The sequence below is a fragment of the Nuphar pumila genome, chromosome 7 (assembly GCF_984573655.1).
Source record: "Nuphar pumila chromosome 7, dmNupPumi1.hap1.1, whole genome shotgun sequence".
NCBI classification, from domain to species: Eukaryota; Viridiplantae; Streptophyta; class Magnoliopsida; order Nymphaeales; family Nymphaeaceae; genus Nuphar; species Nuphar pumila.
In genome coordinates this window covers 10,489,403-10,504,959 of record NC_143255.1, presented here as the reverse complement: position 1 = coordinate 10,504,959, position 15,557 = coordinate 10,489,403, and the positions used below count along the sequence as shown (strand labels likewise).

General features: G+C 37.0%; 1 protein-coding gene across 3 annotated transcripts in view; it reads right to left on the bottom strand.

Annotated features, from left to right (window-relative positions):
- LOC149831112 (uncharacterized) overlaps positions 1 to 15,557 on the bottom strand; it is a 70,190-nt gene that overhangs the window by 36,322 nt on the left and 18,311 nt on the right. For all 3 annotated transcript variants that reach the window (XM_090011979.1, XM_090011980.1, XM_090011981.1), the window contains one exon: positions 2,960 to 2,988. In XM_090011979.1, the coding sequence (XP_089868105.1) occupies positions 2,960 to 2,988 (29 nt within the window). The remainder of the gene's footprint in view (positions 1 to 2,959; positions 2,989 to 15,557) is intronic.

Genomic DNA, 15,557 nt, shown 5'->3' with positions numbered 1-15,557 from the left:
AAGTGCTATATAACTTCTCCTCCTCCATCTTCTTTTTCACCTCCTTTTCTTCTTTTTTGTACCCCCAGAGAGAGAGGAGTTTTATTCATCTTTTAAAATTTCCGATCACCCCCCCTTATTAATTTTTTACTTACACCCCCTCCTTTATTCAAAATGACATCTCACAACTCCCTCTCTTATTAAAATTTGTTGTTCCTCTTTTACTAAAAATTGTATTGGATCGGACCTACATATATGTGATCCATACAATATATATATATATATATATAGTTGTGTTCTCGTACCCTCATTTTTTGAAATTGTCGTGTCGTACCCTCTATACACGTACCCAAGTGACATAGATACGTACACACACATATCATTGTTCATTGTGTCGTATGCCATAATTGCATACGTACACACACATATCATCATTCGTCGTGCCGTATGCCATAATTGCATACGTACACACACATATCATCACCCCTCTCTACGCAACCTGTATTGAGCAGATACCTTCTAACGCGTGCAACCTATACTATGCAGTTAAATTTCTAATGCATGCTTCCATACATTTTAGCCCTTTCTATGCATCAACAAGTATTCATACGCATGCCGATTGCATACGAACAACTCACATCAAACATACATTCATATATATATATATATATATATATATATATATATATATATATATATATATATATATATATCACAATTGGCATACGTACCCATTTTAACACTCATTCGTACGTATGTCAAACTTATATACACGTATTACATCAGCATTCATACGTATGCCACACTGGCATACGCACACAAACATATCACGCATATGTATCAAACATTTGTACATATGTTTTAATAGCATATGCATGTGCCGCGTATCGACAATCAGTTATATGCAAACCACCCCAATTTTATTTCCCTGTATGTATGCCGCAATTGCATACATACATGTCGCATCACATAAGTCTATGTGTATACTTTAATCACATACACACAAAATTATACACTCGTACGTATGTCATCCTGACACACACACACATACATCATACACTTTCTTACCTGCAAAATATGCAGTTTTATATACAATTTGTATCTTTTAATGTTTAAGATTCATCCTGCAAAACACCAATTCTAACGTTCCGGATTACCCCGATTCTACGATTTTCATCTCTCGTTCGTCAATTTCCCAACTCGGGTTAGTTTAATAAAACAATTATATATTCTTAACCCTAAAATGCCTCTTTTGGGGTCTACATGGCTCGTCGGAAGTCCAACAGAGCTTGCCTTATTCCCGCACAATTATCCTAAAGACGCAATAAAGAACCGTACCTCTAAAGTCATGTCCTTCGTTCGGGGACTTCCCAAACTTTCTAAACTCGGCACGCGCTCCGATGGAGATCGATCATGCGAGAGGGTGCACGACAACGAAGGCATCTGCGACATGGACTCTGCAGAAACACGTACATAGGGCAGTGATGGTGCAGTTCCCAAGGAATCATGAACAAATCCCAAGGTAGTGAGCGGCATGGTTTTCGAGATAGTGTGCATGACTTTCGAGGCAACGTGTGATGCATCTGCGGCAGCGACGATACGGCAACAGAGTTGCCCGATGTCAACGGAGCCCACTCAGCCTAGCGAGATGGCGGTTGGGGCAGCTTAGGCGCAGCAGTTGGTGGCTGCGCACAGGGCGGTGACCCGCTTTTCTCCTTCCTCTTCTTCTTCTTTCTTTTTCCTCTTCTTCCTCTTTTTTCTTTCCAATTCTTCCCTTCTTCCTTCTTTTTCTTTTCCTCTCTTTCCTCTTCCACCTTCACCGTGGAAATAGAGGAGAGAGGGGGGAAAAGGAAGAGAAGAGGAGAGAGAAAGAGAAAAAGAGAGGACAGAGTGGAAAGAGAGAAAAAAAAAGGAAGGAGGGAGAGAGGGGGGCCACATGGCATCTCCCCATGGAGTGGGAGGTCGCATCCATGGGGAGTTTCCAAACTACTCCTCATTGACAAATTTCCTTAATTGCCCAAAGATCCCAAAAATCCTTTGTAGTTGCCCCTTTGGGCTTCGGGTTCTCTGGGTCACTATCCAACCCACTACGAACACAACCCGCTTTGTTAAATGAGTTTTCTGGAGTCTAAGTCGATCCAAATCTAGTTTGGATCGGTACTCTAGAGTTTGCACTACTCTGCCTCCAGTTCAGACCGGATATCGGGTATGGTTCGTTCCAAACCGCATCAAACCTGAAATTGACGGTTTTGGGTTGTTCCCAAATCCAAACTTACATAATCTTACGTAAAAAATGCCAAGTTTATATATTTAAAATTTCTCAGATATTACATCCTTACCCCCTTAAGAAAAGTTTGTCCTCAAAATTTACAAATACGTACTTGACACCAGCTATGAAAAAGAAAAACTTGTGGTGGATGATATGTGTCACTATTGTAAACTTGTAATAATATCTACTCTATGGTCATGCCAAGCATGGTACTACACAAAAAAAATTGAATCAACCATTAAATACAGAATTACTCGAAATGAAATGTGCATGTGCCAGACTGAATGTAAATTATAAACTACTAGCAGCAACTACGCTGAACAAAATTCAAAAAATCACATCAACCTAAATAAAAGTTGGCCATTTGTCAACTGTAAGAGGTTATAGGTTATTAAGAAAAAGAACACAAAATCAAAACAGAAAAGAAGTGCAACACTATTATTCCTGTGTCTAATATGCATAAGTTACTGCACTTTTAGCAATTACAACTGAGAATTTTTGCATTAATCTTCAGATAAAAGATATCAAAAAAAAACTAAAAAAGCTCAGTATAGTACAGCTTAGTCAGCTAATGACAATCTAAACCATCTTAGAGACAAAACAAATGTTTTAGCTTTTCCTCATTCATTATTGTTAATGGGCATCAACTGTTACACCATAGCATATAAAATGCTTTAAATGTGATGATAAACCACAAGTTGGAAAGGATACATGCTCGCTTTCAATATGGGTTCCGCCATCTGCAACAACAAGAAAACATCAATCAAATGGCACTAACAGAAAACAAAATCCTTAGAGAACTGCCTAAGACACCTTAAGAAGTACCACAATTTAACTGAAACTTGGCTCCAAAAATGTCAACAAAATAATTGTTTTAACTTGGGTAAGCATATTTGAGTGTGTGTGTATATATATGGAAAGAATGTGAGATAAGGGAAATTTGATACAGAAAATAAACAAGAAATTGAGATTAGAGATTCACATGTAATTAGTTATTTACTCAAATAAAGCCATTAGCAATTATCATCAAAGAATGTCCTCTGGAATGTATAATGCTACAATCTAACTTAGCAATTGCTTCTAAAAAGATTGAATTGAAAGAAGAAATGCAACAAGAGATTCATAAAATTCTTTATATAACAATGTTTGCAACAACTGATTTCGCACAATTGAAAGAATATTTTTCCCTTTCTTCCCTAGAACAGTATACAGAAGACTTCACACATGAGCACCTGAATTAACAACACACCTCAGCATTGTTCCTCCAAAAGATCATCTCAAGCGCTTAATAATTGCTAACAGGCATAAAATATTGAGTTACAAGTTACAACAAGGTCTCACATAAATGAGACAATAGGTCAAATAGATTGGACAACATGAGAATGAACACAACCTTTTGCATTGACAAACTGTAACAGCTTTCAGCTAAGTCTGAAATTTTTTTTCTGGACTAGAACGCATTAGGCTTTAGAGGGTTGTATTGGTTGCTTCTAATGCCCTAGCACCTAAAACATAAAAACCTTTCATTTGCAAATTCTATTCCAAAATCATGCACCCTGTATCAGTTATTGACCATCAAAAATACATCCTTGGTATTAACTTTAGTAATGTTCAACTAGCAGAAATTACCAAACTAGCCTTAATGAGGAGGCACCTTTGAAAATTTGCTGTTATTTTTGTTAAAATGTATTCTTCAATCATTGTAATCATATATATATATTATATATATATATAAAGGTTGATACATATGCATATATGGTATATATGTATATGTATCTACCTAATTATATATATAAAATATATATTTCTCTATTATTAGCCGTAGGAGTAGTTTAGTCATTTCACTTAATTTTACGCATATTCTATCTAGCGAATATGATTGTAATCCTTATTATTTTTTAATTTTTTATTTTTTTATTTTCGTACTTCTCAAAGTACAATGAGGGGCCCACTCTTAGAGACGTTGGGCCCCTCCAACGGTCACAAATTGTGACCGTTGGAGGGGCTCCAACGTCTATAAGAGGAGCCCCTCCTTGCTTCTCTTGTGTGTTATAAATAGGGGACTTCTCCTTGTATTTTAGATATTCTTGAGGGAGCTTTAGCTCCATTGTAAAAGGGTTTTTCCCTATTTCTCATAATAAAGAAATGTTCTTTTAGCCTTTTGGCTTAACCCCTTTGTGGGTTTACGGGTTTAGCACTTTATGTGCTTTTGGTTGCCCCTTAGTGGGTTTGTGTATTTGCACCTTAAGTGTGCATTTATGGGTTCATTATCGAACCCTTTGTTTTCTTACAATTTTTGCCAAAGAAAAACCACCAAAGCACCCTTTTGTTATGCTTTAAGAATCTCACTTTACTTTTTTTTCCTCCAAACAAAAATTAGGTTGCACATAAAGGTAACATGAATTTAAAAAATGATACTCTTTAGGGATGATTTGGTAAGTTTATGCCAATTGGAACAACAACAAACAACAACAACAACAACTACGCCTTCATCCCAAAACAATTGGGGTCAGCGATATGATTTATGCCAATTGGAAACTCAAAGTTAATACAATACCCCGACACACACTCCAGTGACTACTCCATATGAACTTTTTCCTTTAGACCACCATGCAAGAATAAACTTTTACCATTCATTTGATTTAGGACTCAATCATGAACAAAGCTCAACTCGTGTAGCCCAACAACGGTCAGATTTATAAGGGCCCAACCCAAACCCAACAAATGTTAAGTCAGGTTTTTGATGGGTCAGGGACGGGGTCGTGTCTAATGGGCTTTACCAGGAAATAAGTCGAGCTAAGATGTGCTCGCTCGATGTCCACCCTTGATTTAGAGGAGAAAATTATGGAAGTTTTAATATCTCATATATTTTCCATGATTTCTGAGCCCGAAAATATATTTTTAAATTATATACTTATATTTAAATTGATAAAAATCATGGAAAATATGCATATGTATGGGGTAACATCAACTGGGTCTAGGCTTGGTCCAGAGCTCACTGACAAAATCTATATAAGTTAAGTAAAATCTGAGAAATCATTTGTTTTTAACCTTTAAATTCAAGCAAAATTCAGGTTAAATTAAGGCGAAATCCGAAAGTGAAATTTAACTAGGACCATCGTTAGATCTGCCTCGGAATGTAGATCTCGTAGGAGATCTGTTTTCTCGAAATCAGATTACGGTTGGCCTGAAAAATGCATTTTTCTAAAATGACCGACCTCTATTTTTTAGTCTTTTCTGGTTTGGATCGGACTTGACCTGCTCCATTGGACCCAAGTCAATATGGATCTGGACCTAGTTCAGGATTCATATTTGACTAAGATCCGGTCTGGGTTGGGATCCAATTGGATTTTGGATGTGGATTTGGATCGTGAATCCAATCTAGATCCATAATCCATCCATGTCAATTTAAAACAAAAATGAATTTAAAGTTTTAAAAACAAAACTTTATTTTCAAAACTAATGATGAGGTAGAGTTATAGCTGGGGTAGAACTCGACCCCATATGGACGTCTAGAAGGAGGCGACCCCCCTAGAATATTTCAAGCTATGTCACATGGGTGCGGGTGCGGGTGCGGGTGCGGGTGCGGGTGCGGGTGCGACACGGGTGCAGCGCAATTTCAAAAATTTTGGACACGGGGACTCGGCTATATATATATATTAAAAATAAATAAATAAAATATATATATATAAGACTCGGTCAAAGTTGTGCCCATTAGGGGACAGGTGATGAGTTGTGAAGGCATTCTGTACACTTTCTTCATACAAGAATAATTCACTTTTGGGCACTTTCTTCATACACTGTAATAATTCACTTTCTTCGTATAGGAAAAAACCACAAAAACTTGAGTTGTGCCCATTCTGTACTTAAAACTTGAAAGTGTACAGGTTTTTTAGTTGTGATGGGTTTTTTTCCTTACAGTTGTAGCCCAGAAAATTTAAAAAAAAAATTCAAAAAAAAAAAATCCAAAAAATGGACCAAAATGACCCTGGGTGCGTTGACCACACCCAGGGTCGGGTTGACCGAGTCCGAGCCGCACCCGTGTCGGTGCGTGTCGACGCGGGTGCGGCGACCTTGGAGCCGAGTCTGTGTGACATAGATTTCAAGTATATAAAAATAATAAAATAATTAAAAATCTAGGAGGATAAGAGATAAGGAGGTAGAATCTACACATTGTAGAACTCTATCCTTAAAGGGGGATCTAGAAGAGGGTGTCACCTTCCCTATAGAAGATTTTAAATATAAAAGAGGGCTAGAACCCCTCCCTCTCAAGAATTCATTTTCTAGAGAGAGGAAGAAAAGAGAGAGAGGAAAAAATATGAGGTAGGGAGAGAGAAGAAAAAATATGAGCTAGGAAGAAAGAGAAGAAAAGAGGGAAAAGAAAAAAGGAGAGAAAAGAGAAGAAGAAGCATCTACGATTTTCATCCTCTAGTCTTTTTCGTAACTTCGAATTAAGGTATGGGTTTCTCTCTTAATTCGCACGGGTAAGGAATTGGTATAAATCGATTTGAGTATGGGTTTAGAGAGGAAAAGGGAAATCTAATCATAAAAATATATTTTTTTAGGTTTTACCAATTTTATGTATGAATCTGATATATATATATATATATATAAGTCACATGGGTGCGGGTGCGGGTGCGGGTGCGGGTGCGGGGGTGCGGCACTTTCAAAAAACCTGGGTGCGGCGGTGCGGCAAAAATATAATATATATATATATATATATATATATATATATATATATATATATATATATATATATATATATATATAAAGTCCAGAAGTTGGACATAAATGACCCTAGGTGCATTGACTGCACCCAGGGTCAGGTTGACTGCATTGGGTGAGGGTGTGACACGGATGCGGCACCTAGTTGGAGAATCCCTGTGACATATAGGGCAAAAATAATTTCTTGGTAAATTTTTTTTTAAGTCTGAAAATTAGACCAAAATGACCCTGGGTGCGTTGACCGCACCCAGGGTCGGGTTGACCGCACCCGCATCGCGTCGTGTCCATGCGGGTGCGGCACCCTGCTAGCTGAATCCCTGTGACATATATATATATATATATATATATATATATATATATATATATATATATATATATATATATTCAGATCTACTGATTTTTTGTTCATGTATTCGAAATATATACATATATTTCAGTTCTGCCGATTTCATGGTCATGCATATGGAACACGTTTTCTTTTAATCTGCTGATTTCAATTACATGTACATGGCATAATTATTTCTTTCAGTAAGCCGATTTCATGAGCATGAACCATGTACATATATGCATTTAAATCTTAGTATGATGATTTTATGAGTTTGAATCACATATGTACATGCATTTATTTTCATATTGTTGATCAATGATGGATCTAACTTTATATATATATATATATATATATATATATATATATATGTGTGTATATTTCAGATCATGTTTGTGAATCTAAAATATGTATATATATGTTAGTCGATTCATATGCATGAAGTTGATCATATATATGAATCTGATCAGCACCTATATATTTTTTGATTCGTGTACATGAATCTTATCAGCCTTTATATACTTCTGATCTGCTAATTCATGTACATGAAGTTGATCATATACATTAATCTGATCAGCACACGTATTTTCTGAGCAGTCAATTCATGTACATCAATCTGATCAGCATATTTTTATTTTTTTTATTTGTCAATTCATGTACATGAAGCTGATCAGCACATGTTTACTTTCTGATTGGTCGATCCATGTACATGAAGCTGATCAGCACATGTTTACTTTCTTATTGGTCGATCCATGTACATGAAGTTGATCATGTACATGAATCTGATCAACACTTGATATATTTTCTGGTCAGTCGATTCATGTACATGAAGTTGATCATGTACATGAATCTGATCAGCCTTTATATATTTCTGATCTATCGATCCATGTCCATGAATTTGATAAGGACGCATATTTTCTGAGCAACTGATTCATGCGTACATGAATCTGATCAGCATACTTTTATTTTTCTGATTTGCGAATTCATGTTCATGAAGCTGATCATGCACATGAATATGATCAGTATATGTTTACTTTTTTATTAGTCGATCCATGTACATGAAGCTGATCATGTACATGAATCTGATCAGCACATGTTTACTTTTTGATTGGCCGATCCATGTACATGAATCTATTCAGCACAAGTTTACTTTCTGATTGGCCGATCCATGTACATGAATCTGATCAGCACATGTATATTTTTTGTTGGTCGACCCATGTACATGAAGTTGTTCATGTACATGAATCTGAAACACTTAAGTATTTTTTGTTAGTTGATTCATGTACATGAGGCTGATCATGTACATAAATCTGTTCAGCACAAATATATGTCCATGTCAGTTGATCATGTACATGAAGTTGATTGCACATGTGCAGTTTGCAGTCACCTGATCATGTACATGAATCTGATCAAGAATTATGTATCTACTTCTGTTAGCCGATTCGTGTAAATGAAGTTGATCGTGTGCATGTTTGCAATCAGATATGTTTGCAATCAGCTGGTCATTACATGAATCTGATTGCAATATATATTTTTTGAATAGGTACAAAAATCTGATACTAAACAGATCAGTTTGCAGTTTTTGTAATATACGCATGAATTTGGTTATAATTAGATGTTTGCATGACTATGATCATATGTATTTTTGTTGATCGTATGTATAAATTTAAACATGAATAGTATGGTCTACTATATGCATTTGTATGTGCTTGGATAAATATGCATTCTTTTTGTGTTATGAATGTGCATTGTGAACATAAATTGTGAAACTTTGTGTGTTTTATATTTACTAAAATTTTGCAATTTGCATAAATCACTTTGTGAGGTATATTAAATGGTTGTGTGAACCACTGCGAGACTATGTAGGCCAAGAGCACGTGTTGGTCATATGTTAATGAATTGCCTATGCAATGCAAAATGATTTCTGAAAATTATTGTCTTAACAAAATTAATTACACTGTTAAATTTTGAAGGTCAGGACTTGAAATTGTTATTGCATATTGATTTGTAAAACGGTTATTGTGTAAAGAACTTGAAATTGATTTAAATGGTAAAAGAAACCAAAACAGTGCAATTAAGTTCTTCCTTGATGTCCCTTCTATAGTGTGGAAATCTTGGATGGCGATCATGAAGGACCGTGAAGATACTAAAATTTCATGTGCAATTGTGCCCCAGAACTCGATATGAGGTTCACTTCCCAGCCACGGTTTCAGGAAGCTTTCAATCAATTTGCCTAGAGGTGGTGTTGTCGACTCAGCTGTAATTATTGGTATACCAAGAAAGTGGCATCAATTGTAATAACATTATTTTTACTTCAGTTAATTGAGAAATTTTTTTATAATACGTAAATGGGCCTGAGATCTACATTCCGGATCCAAGACCCAGATAGGATCTTTATGTATATAGGTATAATAGAAGATCCGAGAAAAATTCAAAGAATTGATTTTTTCGATTTTTTGAAAAATAGAAGATCTGGGATCAGAATTGGATCCGGATATCCGATTTGGATCTGAAATTGGATCAGATGTAAAATTTGAATTTGGATTCCAGTGAATCCGAAAAATAAATGGAATTTTGATTAGAAATTGACCTGATTTATTCAGAGGATGGGGCCATGGGCAAAAAGGGAATTTTTAGGATTTTTTGAAAAATTTAAGGTGTTCACAAATACTTTATATATATAGATACATTACACAAGTATATCAGGGGATCCACGATTGGATCCATTGGATCCAATTCGTGGATCCATACTGCATGGGTGGTGCGGGTCCAAAACCGCGATCGGGCTTGGTTCCTGAGTCTCAGACCCGGACTTAGCCCGCACACTCGAAAAAAAAACAAGGGTAAAAAGGCAACCCGATATGGGTTGCCCGATAAAACAGAAAACAAAAGTTAGGGTTCAGAGTGATAACCCTAACTGAAATCGCATGGGAGGAAGTGGGAAGGAGCGCAGCCACCGGAGTGAGGGTAACAACCTTCTCTTTTCTCAGGAGGCCACCTTCCTTCTAAAAGGGGGATCCCAAACCCTTTTTCTCTCTCACCCCCGTGCTCTCTTCCCCTCATCTCTCATCTCTCGTTCTCCTGTTTCCTCTCTGTTTCCCCAAATCTCTCCCTGTCTCTTTCTCTCTCGCGCGTGACGTGAAGGGGTGACGTTGGGGACGCGACCCCTTGTTCGGCAGAAAAGTCACCGGAGGTGGCGACATCAACTCCTCACAGTAGCAGCCCCAAGCATCAGAAGAGGTATGGTTCTTTTTGTGAATCTAGGTGAGGGATCGAATATCGGTTCGATTCCGTGTGATGTTTTGAGATGAGAATCCATGGAAAAAAAAACTTTAGATGGTTGATTTTTTCTCTAAGAACCACGGATCGTTCTCTATGGCCCGAGTTCTTGTTTTCTTTTTCGTCTTCTTTCCTCTTTCTTCTTAAGAAAAAGATTTACGTATATCCATGAGCCTAAACGAACTTATATCCTTCTTTGTTAAGAATCTCAGTTTTTGTGTAAACGACTTCCATTGTTTCAACTCGGGCATCGTGTTTCTTGGATTGGATACGTGTTCTTCGACTGGATTCACGTTCTTGGAGTCGATTCACATTCTTGAATTAGATTCACATCAGGGGCGTAAATCTTTAATCGTGTTTCCTTACCGAAAAAGGGGTTCACATTGATTTTTTGTTCCATCGAGGGGAGAGTGAATGTGTACCTAAGTCAAACTCCCCTTTCCCAGTCCAACTCGTTTTCTGTGTAGAATGTAAACTGGGCATATTTGTCATGTTGGCCTGCGTGCTTCTTTTTGTTTTCTGGGGTTCAACTCCCGTTGAACTGATAGCCTATAGTCTATGTCCCTATTTGAATGAGGTTTCACGCTGAGTGAAGCCAGATTCGGGTGGATTTGCATATATGATCATAACAAGACTGTTTTTACACCTTCAGAAGTGACACTAAGGCTGGGATTAAACCTGCGTATACACCGCCATAATCAACCGGGTGTTGGCTGGACATAGGATGGGTGTCAACTTCCTTATAAACAGAATTTTTCTTTAAAACATACATATGTATGTTAATGATAGCCACGTACAGACATGCATAGATCAGATCAAATTATGCAACAGCAAGTATGCTCTTATTAAGAATTTTGCATTCGACAGTCATGTAGTACTATAGTAATTGTGTTGATGTGCCTATGTTTATTGCAAACAAACTCATTGCATTGCCAGTTACACACACATGAAAACAAATATGCATTGATGTTTCTTTTAATGAAAAACATGCATTTACAAGTAGGTGTGCACATGATGGAAACATGTAGTGATATGCATATGCAATGTTTGTTGAGATTATGCAACCAACATGAATAGGCACACAGTTTGGGAATATGTATGCACATAAGTAAGCTAACATAAAAGAAAACATGCATCGACTTGAGTATGCATATGGTGAAACTCTGAAATTTGCTATGGTTATGCGTAAGGAATAAGAGCTTGCAATTGACTTGAAAATGTGCAATTTTAAAGTACGTGATTTTCTTCACATATAACATGTTATGGTTTATGCATATGGGGCATCAATGATCGAAATGAATCATCGAGGGCTTGGTAGGCTCGAGCTGTGGGTTGCTCTTCCTTATTCATCTCAATGGATCGCAAAAATCATATTTTATTACTATTTCATTTTTATGCACTGTTCTATATGTTTCCACGGGCTGGAATCCTGTGATGGCTCTCGTGGGGTATGTGCGAGCTTCTGCCTTTGTTTTTGCATGCTGAATTGCAAAACTCAAGAATTAACTTTTAAATAAAAAGAAAATAACTAAAAACGGTGTAATATACGTTCTGGGATCTCCCATTTGAACAATGGAGATCTTAAAGGTTCGGTCTTGGGGAGACTGTGAGGATATAAAAACTCCGTGGGCTTTAATTTTGTCCCCTGAATCCGATATTGAGGTTTCTTCTCCTTGCCACGGTTTTAGGGAAAGTCTGTCACTTGACCTGGGGGTGATATGTTTTGACACAGCTGTTATTTTTGGTAATAAGAAAGTGACACTTGTGGGCGTGGGGTGTCCCTTGTGTCTCCGACATTAGATGTGGAAGTCTAATGTACCGAAGGTGATTCGGTCGATGGCTAAGTTTGAAACCCAGTAATAAAATGCAAATTGTGTGTTAAGCTACCATAGAAACTTAACTTGACGTCAGGGATTGTACCAATTTGGTGTATCCGTGGACAACGGTAATTAAAAAGAGAAACTTAAAGTTGTATAAATTTAATAAGAGCATGCATATGGAAAAACGAAAAACTTAAATGAAAGATAACAAAAGAATTCATGCATTGCACAGAAATCATGCATTTTTCTGTTATACATTAGATCATGCATATTTTAATTATTCCCTCAATCATTACATGATGGTGTATGTAATGTTTACTTCTTATTGCATGTTGAAGTTTTGTTTCTTGTTACTACTTAAATGCTATGTCACAGGGATTCGGCTAGAAGGGTGCCGCACCCGCGTCGACGCGACTCAACGCGGGTGCGAGTGCGGGTGCGGTACCGGGTGCGGTCAAATGATCCTGTGTGCGTTGACCGCACCCAGGATCATTTAAGTCCATTTTTTTTTTGGATTTTTTTTTTTAAAAAATTTGCCCTATCACCTATGCTGCGATTTTTTTTTTTAAAAGAAACTGTTGACAGCAGCTGACAGCAGCTGACAGCAGCTGTCTGTCAACTGTGACAGCAGCTGTCAGCTGGCTGACAGCAGCTGTGACAGCAGCTGCCAGCTGCTATTCTTTTTTTTAAAAAGTAGCTCTGTCAGCTGGCTGACAGCAGCTGGATTCTTTTTTTTAAAAAGCAACTATGTCAGCTGGCTGACAGCAGCTGGCTGACAGCTGCTCTATTTTTTTTAAAAAAAAGCAGCAGATAGCTGCTTTTTTAAAAAAAAAAATCGATTCGTAAGGGAGGGGAACCCCGACCCCGTATATATATATATATATATATATATATATATATATATATATATATATATATATATATATATATATATATATATTGACATTTTTTCCCCTGCCGCACCACCGCACCCGGGTTTTTTGGAAGTGCTGAATCCCCGCACCCGCACCCGCGCCCGCACCCGCACCCATGTGACATAGCTTAAATGTTGATGCATACTTAGCACTTATAACTATTGCATTAAAATTTCTTAAATGTTATATAATGTCAGGTTGCATTTTCCTCAGATTATTGCATTAAAATTTATCTATATTTTTTTTCTCACATCTTTCTCTAAAAGTAGTTGTGCTCAAGATTTCGATTCTAACACCCTACTTTATTGGTTTTTAATAGGTTCAGGTGATCAGTGAAATTGACAGCTATTGGGAGTGCACGAGAGTCACACTTGGTTCAGCTTCACTAGTAGACAGAGTGACTCTTTTGTCTTTATTCTACTATTCTTTTCAGTTCTTTTGTTTCAGTCAGTTGTTTCGTTACTTTCTGTTGAGTAAACATTGTTTCTGAAATTGATTCTTAATTCATAAATAAAGAGGTTGTTTTGGTTCTTATGAATGATTATTGTAAGTCCCTTTGTGGTGATTGACTATCCAGTTGAAATTGAAAATGTGAGGACCCCGGATCTCTGAGAAGTTTTCTGCACTAGTTTTTTTTTTTAATCGCAATTTCAAGGGGTATGAGTTGGGGTCATTAACGACCCCAACTCAAAACTCTTGAAAATGCAGATTTTTTTTTAAACAGTGCAAAAAACATCTCCTAGACCTGAGGTCCACATAATTTCAATTCCAACTAAATAGCCAAACAACACAAAGAGAACCAAGGCAACCCTCTTTATTTATGAATCAAATCCATCTCAAGAGACAATGTTATACTCAACAGGAAAATAAAACATCTAATTGAAACAAAAGAAACTGAAAAAAACAGTAAAACTGAAAGGCAAAAAGATAGAATCACACTATCCACTAGTGAAGCTGTCAAGAACCAAGTATGACTCTTATGCTCTCCTAGTAGCTAGCCAAACCTCATTGATCACATGTTCTTATGAAAAACCAATAAAGTAGGGTGCTATAACCGAAATTCTGAGCATAACTACTTCTAGTAAAATAGGTGTGGCAAAGAATATAGATAAGATTTCATGTAATAGTTTGAGTGAATTCAGATATATCAATTTACAACATTTACGTAATCATTCATGCAACAGGTCACATAAACTAGGCATGAAGTAACCTTAAAGCAGTAGCAAGTAACAAGCCTTCAACATATAATAGGAAGTAAACATCACTCATTCACTATCATGTAATGATTAAGGGAACAATTGAAATATGCATGATCTAATGCATAGCAGAAGGATGCATGATTTATGTAAAATGCATGAATCATTTTATTATCTTTCATTTAAGTTTCCCTTTTTCCATATGCATGCCCTATTAAATGTATACAACTTTAAGTTCCTCTTTTTAATTATCGTTGCCCGCGGATACACCAAACGGGTACAATCCCCGATGATAAGTTAGGTTTTAAGGGTCGCTTAGCACACAATTTGTATTGTCGCGTGGCGGATTCTCCATAAAACCGTGGTCAGAAGAAGGAACATCTAACTTGTAGCTTAGCACACAATTTGTATTTTATTACTGAGTTTCAAACTTAGCTCTCGACCGAATCACCTTTGGAACATTAGACTTCCACATCTAATGTCGAGGACACAAGGCACACCTCACGTCCATAGGTGCCACTTTCTTGGTACCAAAACAACAGTTGTGTTGAATACACCACCCCCAGGTCAAGTGGCGGACTCTTCCTAAAATTGTGGCTAGAAAAAGAAACCTCAATATCAAGTTAAGGGAACAAAATAAGCCCACGAAGTTTTTGTATCCTCACAGTCTGCCCAAGACCAGATCTTTAAGATCCCCATTCTCTAGATGGGAGATCCCAGAACGTATATTACACTGTTCTTAATTATTATCCTTTGTTGTTAAAAATCAATTCTTTAAGCTTTGCAACACCATATGCAAAAGTAAAGGTAAAAGCTCGCATCCACCCCTGCGAGAAACCTTACGGGACTCCAGCCCATGAGGACAACAATAACAGTGTGGTAGTGTGCAGTACCAACCTGTGTGGTTTAGGTGATGCAATTAAACATATATGAAAAACAACCCAGCTCACGGCTCTCCAAGTCGGTGATGGTCCATTTAGGTCATTGATGCATCACATATCAAAACCCGAGTAATGTATTATTTATAACACCAAACTAATATGTCAAATG